At 39.1% G+C, this 14484-nt stretch overlaps 1 protein-coding gene across 10 annotated transcripts in view; it reads left to right on the plus strand.

Moving 5' to 3' along the window:
* Nucleotides 1–14484, plus strand: part of pde10a (phosphodiesterase 10A) — a 60384-nt gene that overhangs the window by 6280 nt on the left and 39620 nt on the right. For 6 of the 10 annotated variants that reach the window (XR_015428235.1, XM_022241332.2, XM_087148375.1 and 3 more), the window contains exons 2-5: nt 6823–7110; nt 9039–9128; nt 9772–9975; nt 10637–10668. Coding sequence is in view for 9 of the 10 variants with exons in the window: in XM_022241332.2 (XP_022097024.2) it covers nt 6852–7110; nt 9039–9128; nt 9772–9975; nt 10637–10668 (585 nt within the window). In the remaining variant the exon portion in view is untranslated. Of the gene's footprint in view, nt 1–1738; nt 1849–5158; nt 5477–5836; nt 6317–6467; nt 6489–6822; nt 7111–9038; nt 9129–9771; nt 9976–10636; nt 10669–14484 lie in introns of those variants that run through there. The other 4 variants (XM_087148379.1, XM_087148377.1, XM_087148380.1 and 1 more) reach the window with 4 other exon arrangements.

Genomic DNA, 14484 nt, shown 5'->3' on the forward strand with positions numbered 1-14484 from the left:
TGTCTTATGGATGGCTCCTTTTTCCAAGCCCATCTGGGAAAATGTGCCAAAAGTTTAACTGTACCGGTACATATACGTAAGTGATGTTACCCAGTAGATATGATAGAAACCTCTCTCTATTTCACATTTTTGTGTCAAGAGAACTAACCTTTTTTTTGACTGTGCAGTTGTTGTCTCTACATGTACATGTAGTCACCATAAGGCAGATCCATGAAAGAAGCGTTTTGTTAGAAATAATCTGGGCATGCTTGGTAAGAGGTGCCATGACAAGTTTGAAAAACTTAATTGGTACCTTGATGTGCATACTTTAAAATCTCAAAAGATTGCTGTTGAGTAGGTTCTTAAAACAACTGTGATCAAGCTATACATGTACATGTACTTTGCTACTGTTTATTGATTTTATTCCTGTGGTACATGTAATTACAGTGGTACCTTTGAAAATTGGCAAAGCAACACCACCACCACATACCATGTACACTGTGCATTTCCACCGGCTTCAGGGCAACCGGCTCCGCTGATAAAATTGACACTTGCAAACCATGAAATGTTAGGCTTTCTTATGCATCATCTTTAAGTCCCACATACAGCAGGAAACACGGTATAAAGTACATGTAAATGAAATTATTCTGCTAACAGTTTGGAGTTTGGCTGAGTGCACGATTCTGCCTTGATGGACAGGGTAACTGTTGCGTGGAAAACGATTGAATTGCCAGAGGCATAGGAACATACATGTAAACCTACTGGTACAAATACAATGTTTTTCTGACACCCAATCCAATGGTGTCCACCGTGCGGTGTCTGCCAATTGCAGACCGTGAATCCTCTGATAAAATCAGTCTGCTGTGATATTATAGGATTTAAATGTACATTTACGTGTGCAATGTGTGAATTGCCAATTTAAAGGATGATTTATACCTGTTTTTTGACAGTGGACGGTAAAGCAAAATTTGGACGTCAGATTAAATGCCGAGTGTTGGTATGTATTTGTGCTCCAGACTTGCAAAAAATGAAGGAATTCCAACTTATGAGTTTCGCTGCAGATATTTTGTGATGTCATTTTGATTTTGCCTTTCACGTTCACCCCAGGAGCCAGCCTTGATGAATCACCCTTTTTAGAGGCCCTTTAATATTGTGAAAATCGCTAAAGTTTTGATTCATTTTTAGGCTGTCTTGAAAAACACCGGGAAGGGATGGATTGGTCGGTATGTAGAAAATAATGAAAATCAAATTATTTTTCAAAGCACACGATGTATGTGACAGCGTGACAATTGGGGCTTTTTGGTCTACAAAAAGAGGACAATAATCAAAAGTTACCACCGGTACACTGTACTGTGAGCTCCATGTACAGGATTTGTCAGGAGAGTCACATGCTGACATACATGTACAGTACTGGTACCTGCACATGTACACCTGTACTTACTGTACATGTACACATATTGTATACATACTTTTAAAGGTACTTTGTGTAACACCATGTAGGCTATCCCTGAAAATTTGCAGGGTGTGCTCATCCTTTTTTTTCCTTCAAAATTTTGTTATTACAATACAATTTCAGCTCATGTGCCATCTCTACGTTCATGTACATAGACTGACTCCTAGCCCAATGTAAACTGTAGTTTGTTTGCAAAACGTGTGATGGGACCTTGTGCTTGCTGAACACAGTCAGTAACCTGGCAACCGATCAATCTACATAAACGCCCGTATAGCCAAGGTGGCACTGCTCACATTCATCATTCTTTTGTGTGCACACTGACAGCATTGGCGAAGATTCCTGAGGAGAAAGGAATCAATTTGACAAAGTTATGATGAACCCAACTCAGGCTGATGGAACATGCGGGGTCCAAATTGGTAAATTGACATATGCTAGAGGTTGATGGACCCTGTAAATTAGTAGATATATGCAGTGTAATCTAATGCTTCAAGCTTTTCTGCATGTGTACTTACCCGTCTTAGATTGAACCTTTCACAAGACTTAATTTGATTCAAATTGAAAATGTGTAGAAGCTTTATGTACATGTGTATGTACGTACATGTACATGTACATGTATGTACATGTTTCACATGTTTTGCATGTACATACATTTATACAGTACATGTACTTAATCTAAAATGTGCCAGTTTCTGCCTCTAGTACTTACAGTAGACATGCATTGTACTTGTACAGAATTAATAGGGCTGAGTCAATTCGAATAATTCACTATTCGATCTTCAATTTGAATATATCTGAATATTCAGTCGCACCGGCGGGCAGACTGTTGATGAACAAACTTCATGTATTATACAAAATCAGTTGCAATAACACACAATTGTACATTATGATGAGTATGATAGCTTCTCACATCTAAGAGTATCTGCTGCCACAATTTAGCAAGAGTTAAGAGATCAACAAGACTTCTTGCCCTGTTGAAAATTTGTATTCCTTTCAAAGTGTTTATTGAATAATTTACTTTTTAAATCGTCGTAAGATTTCTGACACTTTTCATTTGAATCTGCTTGAAACAAGTCTCCACAGTGCAATTTGTCTCATTTATTACAAAAGAAAATTTGCCCTTTTCATAAATTTTGCTTTCAAATATTCAAATTAGAAAAAATCATCCTTCGGCACAGTCCTAAGAATGTAACCAGAAGCTTTTTAAATTCTGTACATGTACGGCTAGGTAACCTTTGGCATTAACAAATGTAAATGCCAAAGGTGTTTCTGATTAACAGTGCAGCTTGCATAGTTACAGTAAATAATGTATCTTTAGGCCTACAGTGTACCTAAGTAATCATAAATTTACACAGTAAATGGGAAGGGGGGGAGAACTGTCTTTAGGAACACTATTGCTGTTTGAACTTTCATAATGTCATTTTGCACTAAAAATAAATCCTGGTGATAGATTGTGTTTGCTGTAAACAAGGACTCATGTAGAACCAAAGTGTTTTTTGGGGGGAGGGGGCAAAACTTTGAAATTATTTATGATTATAAAGTACACATTTTCAATATCATTTCTCAATAGGCTTTTTGTCTTGTTTCTTAGTTATTTGAGCCTTCCTGCAAGCTTGAATTTTCCAGACTTACCTTTCTCAATCCAGTGGACTCTTGTGCTGAATACCCCTCTATACCAATGACAAAAAAAACCATTTTATAAACATCTTTGTACAGTAGTCAGTACTTGTACATGTATGTACAGTGTACTTGTATGCACTATCTTCATAAACACCACGAATGCATTGTACATGATATACATATATATCCATTGTACGTGGTTCAGGTACTTACCCTGTTTAAAATTCTGGTAAGCTTTCCAGAGGCATGATCAAGAAATTCTGTCAGAATTTTCTAAATTAGAATTACCAGTGATTGGTATATAAATTTGCAGTTATTCATTAAAGTCGATTCATCTTGTCAGAGTGGTAGGGCTTACTGGTAATTAGGCAGAGTTGATCAGCCCTTGAGACAATTGGGGAATGAACCATGCACTGCGGACTCTGCACATCTGGTTAGTTTGAAAAAAAAATAGCTTGGACTGTACATTGTACAAATGTACTATATGTTTAAGGGGCTTAGATACACTTTATGCACATAGTTTTCAAACTCATGTGTAGAAACTTCATACATACATGTAGAGTAGTTGACATCCTTCTGGGGTAAAGTGAATTGAAAGTGTAAATTTTCAGATACAGTGTTTGAAGTACATTATACATGTAAGCCAAACTTTTCTGGACAACTGATCTATTGTACATGTACATGTAGCTGCGATCAGTGCAGGGCTCTATATAGAGAGAGTTGTGACATGAGTGCCGCAATCATTGGACCCAAAATGGTGGATTATGCGTCAGTGGACGTGTAGACAATTAGTACACAATACAGTAGCTGCATGCTGAACACGGAATGAACAGCCATTTTGGTTCCAAAGTATGAAGTTGGCACTACTTTCTTTGTAGTGAACTCTAGATCAGTGGCTTAACTGAGGTGCACATTTTGGTTTCACTGTTGAAACACTGACCAAGGCAAACTACAAGTATCTCCAGTTTTTCCCTCCTCTAAGTTCTGAGTGAAGGGGAGGGGTGAATGGACATACAGGGGGCATGTGCCTCCAATGGGATGATGATGTTTTTCAACTTGTAAATTGGCTTTTGATAAACATTTCTGAGACACTAGCTCGTTGGCTAATTGCTGGTCTTAATGTACAGTAATAACCAAAGGAAAGTAAATTTAGGACATTGAAATACAAAAAATGAGCAGCTTTTATGTACAGTCAACAAAACATCAAGGTTTTGTCCCTGGGATGACATCACAGGTATGTTCATGAATATGGAAACTTACTCGTACATGTACATTAGCATAAAAATCACAAGGTCATAAAATGCCTTAGCAAAACAAAACAAAATAGCAAAACAAAGATTTTAAGGAAGGTTAATTGAAAATAAAAGTCCTTTCTTGAGGGTTGCAGTAATTGCATTATTACATAGATCCCTAAATAAATCAGAACTGGAAAATGGTACATGTATACATGTACATGTACAGGTACTAATTTCCTGTATGTTAATTTAGTTTTGTATACACAGTGTATTACAAATTAATTGAAAGTGTGTGTATGTGTGCGCTGTAACCAATCAAAAGTTCCATGCAGACTTCTGATTCTTAATCAGGATTTCTTCAATGGATTTTTTCTATGCTGACCATTAATTTCATAAATTTCATAAAGTTGTAAAATGCTGGGCTCTTTCAAACCTTAGATCAAGGACTGTGTTCAGACCATTTCATGGCCGTGATCAGATACCTAATCTCTGCATGAAGATAAGACACTCATTATGAGTGTCTCTGTGCAGTTTCATTTCAATTTGGACTGAAGGGTTTTGTCGTCAGGGTTATAATTTATGGCCTCACACGTGTTGGCCCTCAAGCAATGAGCAAGTCAGTGGGAAAAATGACCTTTCGGCTGTCATGTCTCAGAAAATTGACATTTTGCAAGAAAAGTAGGTTAGATTATCACCAAATTTGTGTCAAAATTGTAAGACATTACTAGCAAAAGTCCCCCAGGCTAGTCATAGAAAAAATACTTTGCAATGATATTGGAGAAAATGTCATGGGATGCTGTTCCCCCGCCCGTTTTCATAAAGGAGATCACTGCCAGGTGCATGGTCCTCATCACTGACAGACCTTGCGTTGGTTGAGTCGGTGATGTCCCTACTTGTGCAGGATCTCCCATTTAGACCCCGCTGAAGCTTCTTTTCTCATTGTGTGGACACGCAAGTAGCGTGTAGGCTTGGAGCAATAGAATGTTGTTTGGACAATGGCTTTAAGTCATTTGCAAGGGACTTGATCTTGACTTAGGAGAGACGGAGTGTACCGGTATCTTCAGTAGCATTCATTGGTGATTGTAATGGGTAACGTGCCATACTAAGAAAGGAACTGTGCTGGAATAAAGGTCATAGTTGGTTTTCATCCAGACCACGGCTCTCAAAGCATCAACACGCTGTTATTATACAGGTATGTATGGTACACCTATAAGGAGCATTGTGTGTACACGTAGATAAACACGTACTAGTATGTGCAGTAGTAAATTTGAAAATACATAGACATACCTTGAATGAGTTCCGCAGTGAAATCCGACTTTCAGAGTGTTTATATTCAAGAATTCTGTAATATTTTGTTATGTACTGGTGATATGTATTGTATGTAGTTAATGCAATGACCATCAGAAAGACAGTAATTGAAGCAGACGTTGTAGAAACATGTTTTTCAAGCTTTTTTCCATCTACATGTATTGGTTGTACGATGTGCATGTACATGGCTAATTCCAGAAATTAGATGTCTATTTTTTTCGTGTCCCTGTCACATCTGACATATGATTTTGTAAGTTCAGAACACATGTTCTAATTTCCAGGAGTGATGAATAATGCAAATTACCTGCCAAACAAATAGTAATAGTTTGAAATCAATTCCGATGATATTTCCATGCCAAATAACAAAGGTCAGATGTAACCATGGTAACAGGGACACAAACGCGTCACACTTTTGGACCCTTAATTTCTGGAATTACCCACGCGTACCAGTAGTGTATATAATGGACTGGTACATACATGTGCACTTGACTACTGTATGTTATCCCCAATGATCACACTTGCAAAAATTCACAAAATGACCCAGTTGGAACTCAACCCACGAGTCTCCCCCTCCCATTAGTGTGGACAACACACGTGTACAGGAGTACATGTACATGTAATGTATGTCACTCCTGTGCTAACTGGTCATGCTTGCAGGAGTTAGTTAGCTGGTCCATCATAAGTGCTGATCACAGGTTTGCTGATAACCATCAGTTATGTTCAGGTGCGATATCTGGCATGTCAGGTGCCAATAGCAAAATCTACATGTACAGCGTGCATGGACATACATGTACATATCCATGGATTAGTAGTACATGTTCATGTAGTACATGTTCAGCAGAAGTTCATTGAAAGGAAAGACGGAGTGTAATTATCGATAGCTTCTCATTTTGCTTGTAAGTGTAATTATGTGAACGGATGTGGCTTTACACATGTATATACATGTACATGTAGCATAACTGGATAACTGCGTTTTACGTTACATACTGGTACATGTGTATTTACATGTAGTATTTATTTGTTACTTCTTAGAGCAAAAAAAAAAGAAATCGTTCAAAAATTTCTTGAAACCATTGTTTTAAACATTTTCAGAGTAGCCTTTGTTTAGAGGTTTCTGCAGTAGTCACATTGGTAGCCGAAAACTTCCTCCAAAACTACATGTAGATAAAAAGTGTCTGAAATCTGGAGCCTTTCCAGTTAAGCTGTCTCATAATTTTGTCCTCCTTGCAGTGTTATTTTGAAGTCTCTGTGATGGTCGCATGTATCAGCAGTCAGCACCAATGAACAGGCAGAGGATGTCAGGTCCTAGCAAGCAGACCGCCAGTCGGAGGCTGCCCCCTCTGCCTGCTCACAAGCGGAGCCCGGCCCCCACCAGCCCCCATGCACCCAGCAAAGGCCACTCTGTCTACCTGGGGCCCAGTCCGCCGAGCCACCGAATGGAAGGGAAGTATGCCCATATCCAAGGGCATTATGGCTACGGGATTGCCCGCTCAAACCATGACCGTATGATAGTTACAGGTTAGTACGTACAGTTTAAATGTTCAGAACGGTGACCAGATTGTGCAAAAAAAAGTAGAGCATAACCTTCCATGAGATGCACGATGCCAAGTACAGTACATACATAACCCCAACATTGAGTCTGTTTGTCAGCATAGTGTTCCATTCGGCTTTTTTTACATTTTTGACTCTTTCTTTGGGAAGAACTGAAACCACCTGTCATGCCTGTGCGGTACGTGTACATGTACATGTATGATGAAATATGAGATTTCAAGCAGGAAAAAATAAGGGCAATGACATGTACAGTTTGTGATGGAGTAATGAACTGAGTTGGCAGTTTTGGCAAACTTGCTGGGGTGGATTTACTGAACATGTAGGTCAGTGGTGAGTCATCTACCGTTTTTTTGTTTCATATCCTTTCTTTTCTTTTTGTCTTTGTTTCTTTTGTTTTTGTCTTTGAGTTCGTTCCCTTTCATTTTCCCCCATCTTTCCACAGACCTTACAAAAACATTTTATTTTTCAAATTCCGTATAAATGTACACATATAACCAGAAACGAATTTTTAAATTTAGGCCAAAAGGACGTACAATCATTTTCTTTTTAAAAAATGATTGGAAAGGCTACTGAATCATGGCATGAAAAATGTCTGTGTAGGATTTGAGTTAGAAATTTGCACACACACACACTTGTGCATACATGTACATGGACCCTTAGGCATGTACATGCATGAAAGTATACTGCTTTGATGCAAACTTAATTTTCGAACTGTCCTATCTCTTTTGATGTATGTTCATTGTATTTGGAAAAAAACAGATACATGTAAGAAAAGAACTTGGTCAGGGTTTGAAGTAACTATTGGACTAGTGGTCTGAGACCAGTGACTTTACTGGTAAAACCCCAGCAGTATAGCATTTTTTCAAATATATTTATTCCCAAATTATTGTGAAATTTTCATTGAAATTATACAAGATACATGTATAAAGGGATATGCACAAGTACATGTACATGTACATATATGTGTATTACGTGGCATATGACTTGTACATGTTTAACCCTCAAAGAGCCGGGGGAGGGGGGCAGAATCCACCCCCCTGTTGATTTTTGCTGATAGCATCTCCGGGATTATTTTCTGCGTGCTAATACTTTATGACAATTTTTTCCAATGTATTAGCCTCATTTTGACCCCAAATTTATGAAAATTGGACATGGTGTTCTCTCTCAGTGAAGAATTTTAGGAGGCAGGGTGAAGTATGACCATTGACTTTGTACACACCATTGACTTTGTACACATCGTACAAAGGGCAGAGTGAATAATAGTGAGTCATAATTATGCAAAAACTTAATTAATTTACATATAATTTCACACAGACGATTAGTATCTATGCCTCTGTGTGCCTCTATGACATTGCCAATTCTATTGAAATACATCATCATATGGCCGAGATCTGGGGGAGGGGCAGATTTCCCCCCCTCCCCTGTGACAAGGCCAAAAACCTGGCTCTTTGAGGGTTAACAGAAACTGTTGGTTCATTATCACTTTTGCCACTGTGTCAGTCTGGCAACAGGTGTTCCAGTCTAGTAGATTTGAGGGATTGGTCCAATTGTCTACATGAACTGGTATTTCAGTTTTTAAAGAACTTTTACCCGTAATTAAGTGTCAAAGGTGTCAGGCAAAATTAGATGCTCAGAACAGACCTTACTATTCATATCAGTTGCAGAAATCTTATGTATAGATCTACATGTACATGTGTATGCAAGACTGACATGTAAAATCCTGCAAATTTGACTTACTCATAAATAGATTCTTCATTGGTTTTAAGTTATTTCATTTTGGTCTTGATATTCATGTGTGTTGGCATTAGCCTATTTTTTTTTTAACCCCCAAAATCTTAGTGCTGAAACTGACAAATTTCAAACCATGTGTTTTTATGATTGTTTTCTTGACACAGGGCAGTCATCCACCCTGAGTAATGGTATTGGCCGGCATCGTGGGATTCTGTCACATCCATCATTCAGCGAATCCGTTGATATTATGCCAGGTACCGTACCGTAATCATAGTACCAATACTTCAATTTAATGAGACAGAACTTCATTTTATCGAGAAAACTGAAAAGCACGCAAAGCAATGCTCCCATGGCTACCTTTAACTGTTGATAAGAAGCACATGTAATAATAGGCCCATGTACCGGTACTGATGACGTCATGCCTTATTTGCATGTTGATGTGCATTTTCTTAATAAAGCTTCTGGAACATGATCATGTACATGTAGGTGGGGATGACAGATTTGAAGCATACATGTATAAACAGTGTGTGGCATCATCTATTGTGCACTGGGTGAGACCATGTATCAGGGGCTTACAGAATTGTGTGTTTGGGTCATGATCAAGGCACCGACTTACCATGTGCAGAAGCTGACCAACTCACTTCATAATGTACATGTACATGTAGTGTCATAAAATAAAAAGTGCAATTTTCAGTGTAATTTGTAATGGTCACGGGCGGATGATTTGAGGTTGGCCGTTTTGCCCTGCACTGCGCATACATATGTACTGTGTGCAAAATGTCATCTGTTGGCTTTACAATACTGAAAAGATATAAAATATAAAAAGTGATAAAAAAGGCTGCCCGTCAAGTGAGCATAAAAATGTGCCATACCGGTATTGTTCATGTTTGCGTCCAGATCACATTCTCCAAGAGCAGGTGCGGAGCTACCTCAATGAAAACCCGGCATTTCTGGAGGATTACGTGCTAAGTCACGTCGACTATGACATACTGGAGAGGTGGACCGGTCAGGTCCGTGCCCAAAAGCACAAAGTCACCTACAGCAGGTCCAGAAGTATGTCCCGGGAGAACTCTGGGAAAAGTGGCTCAAGCCAGGGCACAGGTGAGCTGTGTGTAGTCACAAAGTACATACATGTACATGTTTCAAGGGGAATTCTTTTTTTTTTTCATGTGGAGCAACAACTGCTCAAACAATTGTCCTAATCCAATTATAGACATCAGAAGTTGAAGTTGTCCAATCATCTCCGCTCTACCTACATGTACTGGTATAACTAAAACAAATGCCATTGAGAAGTGGTCTTGATTGTGTCCACTGCAGTCTCAGAGAATATTCACAACTGTTAATTATAGCATAAGAGAACACAATTACCTAGCCAGTGTTACACTTCCATGTACATCAACATGTGCAGGTAGCATATGTTAGGCAAAAACATAAACCTTCACTGAAAAAACTGATACTGGCTGTGTACTGTAGTTGAAATTGAGCTAGAATGCAGTATTCATGACATGTAATGTAATTTGAATGGCACTTGTCCTTTTCCCATTACTTCCACTTTTCTGTTATTGAGCGGTCCAGTGTTGGCTGTTTCTGTATCATTTCCTCTTCGCACCTGACCTTCCAAATACCACCTGCCCCTTAATTTCCACATTTCATGCTTGCCCGGCGTCCCTCAGAGAGGAATTTCCTGTTGTTTTCATCAAGAAGTAACCCAGCAAATTTCATTTTTTTTTGGTGGTCCCCACCTTTTGTCCTTGATATGTAGGTCCTCCGTCACCCAAGCCCCAGCACTGGAAGGTAAGAAATTAATCCAGCTTTTCCAGATTTAAGTTGAGGTTCTATTCAAGCGAGAGTAAAGAGAGTAGATGTTGACTGCATCTTTAGTAACTCAAAATCTTGGGAAGATATTTGCACGAAAAATTCAAGGAAAAAAGAAGGCTAGCATTGTGTCAGTCAGGTCTCAACATAAGAAGGTGAAGCAGAGTAGGAAGCTGATCAGGCTTTATTCTCCGTGCTGTTAATCTGAGATGACTTGAGCAGGGTTTAAAAAGAGTGAAGGACATGTAAAGTGTCTTTCTCATTTACATGTACACTGTACACGTGGAAACTCTCAATCTTGGAAGGACGTTTATTAAAAAGAAATCAGAACTTGACACTTCATATTCCATCTCAGAATAGAAGTAAATGTCAGACAGACCCGCACAAAGTTTGAAGAAAGGATTTGTTGGTATTAGGTAAAGAGGATGCACATGTGCTGTTTGTTCCACTTCAGTTGGATATATTCCATTGCCAAGTTCAGACTATATGTGTTTAACATTTACATTTATCCACACTTCACAAAAGTAAATACTAATTCGAAAAATGACTGTTTGCTTGTTGAGTTTACATTGTTAAAAATGACAGATGCCAATAGTTTTTCAAAAGAACCCTTTTATTCTTAGATTTTTAAACTACCCGGTACGTTCATAGATACCTCAAACAGTCTCCCTGTTCAACAACATGCAACTTGACCATGACTTGACTTGAACATTCGATAATGCCCGCTGAGATTCAATAATGCCTGCTGTGTAAATTATGCACTGGACCTGGATACAAGACAGTTGGATTCTGATTGGTCAAGAGTCTGTGTGCGCACGGCTTGGCATGCCCGCGCTAATTGGACTATTTGCACAAGAAATACTCCATAAAATGGATGGGAATGTTCCGGAAAAGGAAAGTAAACTTCTAGAACAAAATCACCGGAAATCCATCACATAGTGACTTTTTTTGACTTGGACTAAAAAGGTATGAATAGGAATAAATGTGTGCTCGGCCGGTATAACGTGAAAGACTAGCTTAGCAGACTAAACACTGATAATACCCTTGTCTGTGCCTCAAGCATCAGTTGCATCCATTCTCCTGAGCTGGTCTTAAACGTATGTTAAAGACCGGCCAAGCACATATTTATTACCTTATGTTTTCATGTATGAGTGCCTTGACATGTATCAGGCAAACCCTGTCAGGCTCATATTGATTGTGCCAGTGCAGCATTAATCATGCACCAAATGGTCAGAGGGAAAAAAATTGTCAGTTGACCAGCAGCAGTGGAATTAGCCCTCACTATCCAGGCATCATTTGGATCCTTGTTTCAGGCAGGATCTGGTCTGGGTGTACATGGAGTGGCCCATTCTTTTCTTTGCAAACATGGACTGTAAGGTTTGTGGTACAGTAGCACTATACAAAATACATGTATCTCTTATGTGAGTATGTGTGGTTCTGATAAGAACCGGAGGGTACTCAATGTTGGGACAGTGTGCTCTGTCTGTCCTAAGGAGACTGTAATGGCATGGGATCACTTGAAATGTTTATTTAATGCCAGCTGGTTTCAAAGCTACATGTACATGTACCTCTCAACCGCAACCCTTTTGTGGGAAATTGTTTACAGCATCGTATTGTAAAACCTGATTCTAACAAAACTTACTGTGATCTTTCCTTACATCTGCCTTGCAAGACGCATATACATGTAGTTACAAGGAAATCTCACAAAGTCCATTGTTTATGCATGTACATTTTTGTAAACAAGCTTGATATAAAAAACAAGTGAGATTCTTAAGCCTGAAAGCTAAACACAATGTGGTCAAGGACTTTTAAGCCTCCCTTTGTGCATAATTCATTATAATCAAATTGAAGCGAAGGGCCTCTTTTGAAGGATCCATCAATGTTTAAGTGTTAAAAGCTTCTTGTGAATGCGTCCATAACTTTATTGGTCAGCTATCATTTTGATAGTTTTCACAATGGAACAGCATTCAGAAAGGTTGCACTTTATCGTCAAGGATGTACATGTACAAAGGTGCCGGTCTTGATTGAGCAGAAGAATTCAAGTTAGGTAAAAGCAACGGAGAACAATGTGCTTTGAGCTGCTTACACATGCATGCATGCTTAGCTATTTGCAGCTTTCATATTTTGGCATTTGGCAAGTTGTTCCAAACCTTTGAGTTAAAAACCTCTTGTAGACGGTATTAATTTTGGCCGAAAATATTTACCTTTACTTGAAAAAAAGCAGGATGTAGCTGCCAACTTTCAGTGTACATTGTAAGTACACCTACATTAAAGTGCCACAATGACTGATTTGCAAGAGCCCTTTGAATAATATTTGTACCATATTTCCTATCTCATATTTTTTTCAACAAATTGGGGTATCTTGCCCATTGAGTGATATTTTCTACCACTATAGGCTGTTCACAGCAGCCAGGTTCAAGTTCAACACGTCCACGTCCGCAGACTTCTCAGACTTTAAAACAAATGGAAGATTAGAGTGTTAAAATACCAACTGGAGGTGAGCCGAGGCAACGCTTTCACACATCAATCTATGCCTGTGTATACAGATACTAGCCAGATCATGAGTACTTGTCCTCCGCAAAGACGTTAAGAAATGCTGCACTACCTGAATTATGGAACCTTTCATTGTTTATTTTGTATTGATCACCTTGTTATGCTGACATTCTTTCTCATGAAGTATTTAACAGCATCAAAAATTCAATTCCAAACTCAGCACAGCGAAGGAACAAGTGAAAGCCGTAAGACGGTATGGTGCGGTGTATAACCGCTGGTCAAAAATGAAGGGGAAAAAAAAAGATAGATGATGCATTGCACTTCTCACTGTGTCTTAGTACCACTGGCAGAGGAGGGCAATGGATGATCGTGCCCTTTGTAAAGGGTAGGATGACGCAAGACGTACATTTATTCTTGCCTTACCCCAGGCAAAATTGTGGAAGAAAAATCAATGACACGTATTTGGGTTGTCAAGGATTTCATTTACAGCAAGTGCTCCAGGCATGAGCGACATGCACAGACCCGTACATGTAGGACCTACATGTACATGTATGCACTTGTACATCTACCTCATGTACCGTGTACATGCAGAGTACATGTACATATTTGCATTGGTTGCAGCTCCATCTGTCTGTATGTGCTCATGTAAAGGCTGGTTTCCTATGACGTAAAGAGACACAGAGAGCATCGCCGATCTGTCCCTGATAAAATGCAGTGATATGGAAACACTTGACTGTGCCTAATGCAAACCTCAACACAGATAGTTCGAAAAGTTGGACCAGGTTCAACTTGCCGACTCTCTGCATTGGATCAGCAGAGAAGGCCCACACAAACACGCATGCTGGCATGACAAACGTACGATGCCCCTCTCACTTAGCAGCGCTCATTTTGCCCATTTTCTAGCATGTGCAGCCCCAGTTGTCAACAAATAGCTAACCATAAACAAAATACATCAAACAGAGTATCAGTTCGGCTTGAAAAGGCAGTATATTGCCACCAAAAAAAAGCCATTTTATGTGAAAACTTTCTTAGTTTTGGATGCCATTTTGTTTGAATTTTTTTATGGAATGATGCCACACAGCATGTCTTCAGTGACTGTATCTTGGTTGGCATTGGTTATGACCATATGGAAACCCGGCTTTATGGACCAAGTTGTGGAGGAAAATCAAGCAATCTGCAAGTATGTAGAGGACCCCCTTCTCAATGTACATGTATTGCATTTGTTGGTGAGTTTTCTAGGCTAATTCTCTGATGGAGTCGAGGCCTTTACAACTTAAATGTACATATATTTATGAAGGAAAA

Source organism: Acanthaster planci, linkage group LG18 (genome assembly GCF_054643075.1).
Source record: "Acanthaster planci isolate LZ-2023a linkage group LG18, COTS_SCS, whole genome shotgun sequence".
Lineage (NCBI taxonomy): Eukaryota > Metazoa > Echinodermata > Asteroidea > Valvatida > Acanthasteridae > Acanthaster > Acanthaster planci.